Source organism: Triticum urartu, chromosome 4A (genome assembly GCF_056163025.1).
Source record: "Triticum urartu cultivar PI428250 chromosome 4A, HENAU_Tu73, whole genome shotgun sequence".
Taxonomy (NCBI): Eukaryota; Viridiplantae; Streptophyta; class Magnoliopsida; order Poales; family Poaceae; genus Triticum; species Triticum urartu.
Genome location: NC_141876.1, coordinates 406,678,323 through 406,683,073, shown reverse-complemented (window position 1 = coordinate 406,683,073; position 4,751 = coordinate 406,678,323). Strand labels below are relative to the sequence as shown.

The window sequence follows — 4,751 nt, the reverse complement described above, 5'->3', positions numbered from 1 at the left end:
TTCGGGAATGATAGGAAGTGTTGAATTGCTACACTGTCGGAAGAGAAGCCAAAGAGGCTGCTCACAATATATAGCTTATGATCATGACGTCTTTTCTAATTGGGCCGATGAATTCTCTGGTTTTCTTTTTTGCAGGGGGGAATTCTCTGATTTTCTTGGTAAGCTCCTTTCGTGAAGGATGTACTGCTATTATCAGATCAATGAAGTAGTAGCCATGAGGGCATCCCCTCCCTAAAGGTAAAATACCGATCGTGCACGCCTCGGTGCACACAACACACACACACACGTAGACTAGTCTCGACTCCTGAGGTAGACAGACACCAATACGAGGCGCCAGACTCACGCAGACAGTACACACAGGGCATGCAAAAACTCGTACTAAGACACCGGAGATTCTAAAACAAAGCAGTAGAGCATTTACGATTCACCAAACTAAGGGACGCACACACTACTTAGACAAAGGCAGTAGTAAAAGGAACTTGATCCTCAAAAAAAGTAAAAAGGAAATTGAAAACGAAGGCTCTACTGGAGCTCCACTAGGAGTTAAAGTTTATTGTCGCCGCCATGCTCGGAGTGACGGCATGGATGGCACGAGAACGCGATACGTGTGCACGTCGCACCGAAGACGCGCCCGCGGTCGGTCACGTGGGACGCCCGGCCGCTCACATCTTGCCCTTGCGGTGGGCGCAGGAGGAGCCGACGCACCCTTCCACGCACTTATCGACGCACTTGTCCACCCGCTCCGCCGCGCGCTCCTTGGCCAGCCGGTCCTTCTCCTCGAAGTACACGGACGCCGCCTTCTCCGCCGCGCGCTCCTTCACCGCGCGCTCGTCCTCGCTGCCCAGCCGGAGGCCGTGCCCTCCGGCGTCGTGCTGCTGCGTGCCCGAGCCAACCGTCAGCTTCTCCTTGATCGCGCCCGTCATGTTGCCCAGCGCCCCGAACAGACCGGTCCCTTGCTGACCCCTGCGTGCGCATCAACACGAAAAATGTGTACGATGTGAGTCCTAGTTTGACTTGTGTGCAAGTTAATGAGTCGAGACTTGAGAGTGGCATACCTATCGGCATCGTGGGTCTGCGTGGTCGCCATGGACCTGTCCCTGGCTTCCTGCGCGGTCCCCTTGGTGGCGTCCGTGTACTCGCCGGCCTTCTGCTGTGTCACGTCCTTGGCCTGCCTCGCCTTCTCGGCGGCGGCGTCCTTCGTCTGCTGGGCCTTCTGCATGGTGGTGTCCTTGGCCTCCTGCGTCTTCCCGGCCAAGGCGTCCTTGTACTCTCCCAGCTTGTTCTTGGTAGCCTCAGCGGTCTCGTTCGTCTTCTGCGCCACGGTGTCCTTGGCCTCCGTCGCCTTCTCGACGGTGTAGTCCTTGGCCTCGCCGAGCTTGTTCCTGGTGGCCTCCGCGGTCTCGCTCGTCTTGTGCGCGACGCTGTCGTTGGTCTCCTTGGCCTTCTCGGCGGTGTAGTCCTTGTACTCGCCCATCGTGTTCCCGGTGGCGTCCGCCGCCTGGTAGGTCTTGTCGGCGGCGGTGTCCTTGGCGCCGCCGAACGTGCGGCCGACCGCGCTGGCCAGGGACTTGGCGCCCTCCTGCATGCTCCCCAGGATGCCGCCGCCGCCGCTCGGGTGCTCGGCGTAGGCACCGCCGCCCAGTGCGCCGTGCTCGCGGTCCGCGCGGGCGCGCGCGATCTCGTCCGCCGCGCGTCGCGCGTCCATCTCCGCCTGCATCACCCGCTCGTCCCGCGCGCGCGCGATCTCGTCCGCCGCGCGGCGAGCGTCGGCCTCGGCCCTCGCCTCGCGCTGGTCTTGCCTCGACGACATGGTCGCGCGCTGTGGTCGAACTTCTCTGGAACTTGCTCGCTCGTGCTAGTGCTGTAGTGTTGGCTGTAGTGTTGCAGTACACAAGTGACTGAGCTAGCGTTTGTGAAAGTGTGTATATACTCCTCGGCGAGTAATGCGAGGGTGACACGTACGTCTGGGAGGTGGACGCGTGTGCCTCGTGTTGGAAGACAGGGCCTGCTGACACATGCGTTTGAAGCGGACACGTGCCTCCGGGGGGAGGCGACGTCGTCGCTGAGCTGCTTCCATGGGCTTCTACTGTTGCCTTGTGGATGGTACGGGGAAGTGCGTGCGCAGTGAGTGTGTGGATAGGATTGCAGGGAGCGACTGTGTCTCGCTTAATGTGGGCGTGAAACTTAGCAGTATGTGACGCTGCTTCCTTCCCTTCCCTTTGATCGCCTTTTGTTTTGATTTCCTTCTTTTTAATTTTATTTGTATTTCAAATATTCTAAACATTAATATTTATATTTAAAATGTTTATGTAGTGCTAAAAGAATGTTCGCGCAACTTTTAGAAGGTGTTGATGGGCATTCAAAATATACATTAAAAATATTCACATGTTCCAAAAGAATGTTCATGATATTAAATAAATATATTTATATAATGCAAAACAAATGTTCAGGTAATAAACAGACAATGTTTTGTACCAACAAAAAAAATGTACGTGACACTTCAAAAAATATTCACGCATTTTTAAAATGTGCTCATCACATTTAAAAAAATTAACATGGTGTAAAAAAATGTTCACTACGTTTTAAAAAGTTTCATGCAATTAAAAATATGTTCAACGTGTATTTGAAAAACTTTTAACACATACTAAGAAATATGTTCAAAAATATATATTTGAAAAATGCACATCATATATTTTTGAAAAATGTTTAACATATATTTTATTTGAAAAATAGGAGTTACCCCCGCCCCCTTTTATTAAAAAGAGGGAACAGCTAGGAAAATGCATCCTTACACAGGACTCGATCACGCCTTCAAATATGGCACAATCTTTTCACCAAAATAGATAGAGCAAGCAACATAGCGGTGAGAAGGAAGGATTCACCACCATGTAATAGATTTCTCAACATTGTTGGCGTCGTCTATTCACTAGTCAGCGCTCCACGAGGGATCATGGCCAAGCTATCATCGGGAGAAAGGGCACCCTGAGCATTGACGTAGAGAACTTTCAACTGATATAGCAAAGAGCTCACCTGACCCAAGATGCATTTTAGACTCCGACAAACCCTTCCCTACAACAACAACAACGACGACAACAACAACAACAACGACAACAAAGCTTCGTTTGGGTACCCTTGTGGAAACCCTAGAAACAATATATCTCTTAGTTTGTTGAAAACCAATGAAATCACGTCTAGTTTTGAAAATAGTATCACCTAAGCACTGCACTTTGCCAGATTGACCCAAACCTCTAATATTCCATATAATACATATCATGATATCCCAAATGGGTGAGACAAACCACAAGGTTTTGTTTTAGTTAAAATAGCAGGTGATTTCTCTAAAAGACCTGCAGTGCTAACTGGATTGAAGGGAAAAGATCTAGCAGGGGTGTTAAATTCTATCATAGAGCAGAATCCAAATTATCAGGTAAGGCAACTTCAGGATTAACATTAGCGAAAGCTAAATAGAGCTCTTTTTCTTCTTCAAAAACACCAGAGATAATATGTTGTTTACTATGATCATTATCACCAAAAGATAAATCAACTTGTTCAATTTGTTTCATAAGAATATCATTACTAAGAATAGTAACATAGTTACCTCTAAAGGTAGTTGGGACCTCAAGATTTTTCTTCCTCTGGTAGGCAGTAGCTTTGGCCATAATATTGATATTTCCATGAGTCCTAGTGTTAGGCTTCTAAACCAACATAGGTCCCCACTTTTTATGGGAAGGACCAACATCGATTTTAAGATTCTTGTCAAACACATCCTCAAGAGGCATCATTAGTGATCCTTTGCAATTTCCCATATTCAACGTTTCCACAGTTTTAGGAAGTAGTTTATCCACTTCTTGCATCATATCACCATCATTGTCCTCATTAGATTTAACCACATATAGTGATTTAAGCATGTCAGAACAGTAGACCAATGGTGTATACTATGTTCTATACATCATATCACCATCATTTACCTCAAGTGAATGATCTATGGTTTATCAATCCGCGAGAGGTGTTGTATGAAGGTGGGTCTCTCTCAAACAACCCTGCAATCAAAATACAAAGAGTCTCCTGTGTTCCCAACACACCCAACACAATTGTCAATTATATAGGTGCACTAGTTCGATGAAGAGATGATAATAGATGTTTAATATGGATGGTAGAAATAGCCTTTTATATTATGAACAAATAAAAAAATCAAGGTAGCAAGTAACAAAAGTGAGTAAAATGGTGTCTCAAACTCTCAATACTAGGAAACAAGGCCTAGGATTCATACTTTCGCTAGTGCTAACTCTCAACAACATTAGCATAATTGAACCACATGGTAATCCCTCAAAGTGCAGCAAAGAATCACTCCAAATCCATTCTATCGGAGAAAGTAGGATGAAATCACATAGGTAGCGAACCACCTCAACTATTGAGCCCCCTCCCCCCCCCCCCCCCAAAGTTTCACAGATAGTCCTAGAGATCAAATTATGACAACACCATATGATACTACCATTCAACCTTTATGCTTAGAGTACTACCAATGTCACCACGGGTGAGGGAGTCCTGGATTAGGGGGTCTCCGGACAGTCGGACTATCTCCATTGGCCGGGCTGTTAGACTATGAAGATACAAGATTGAAGACTTCGTCTCGTGTTCGGATGGGACTCTACTTGGCGTGGAAGGCAAGCTAGGCAATACAGATATGGATATCTCCTCCTTTGTAACCGACCTTGTGTAACCCTAACCCTCTCCGGTGTCTATATAAACCG

General features: G+C 47.5%; 1 protein-coding gene across 1 annotated transcript; it reads right to left on the bottom strand.

Moving 5' to 3' along the window:
- Positions 1–393: 393 nt before the first annotated feature.
- Positions 394–1,894, bottom strand: LOC125553888 (late embryogenesis abundant protein 17-like). The gene is made up of 2 exons (XM_048717539.2): positions 1,056–1,894; positions 394–963 (listed from the first exon to the last, which is right to left on the bottom strand). Exons 1-2 carry the CDS (start codon positions 1,808–1,810, stop codon positions 663–665), a joined length of 1,056 nt encoding a protein of 351 aa, XP_048573496.2. The 5' UTR covers positions 1,811–1,894; the 3' UTR covers positions 394–662.
- Between the last annotated feature and the right edge of the window lie 2,857 nt (positions 1,895–4,751).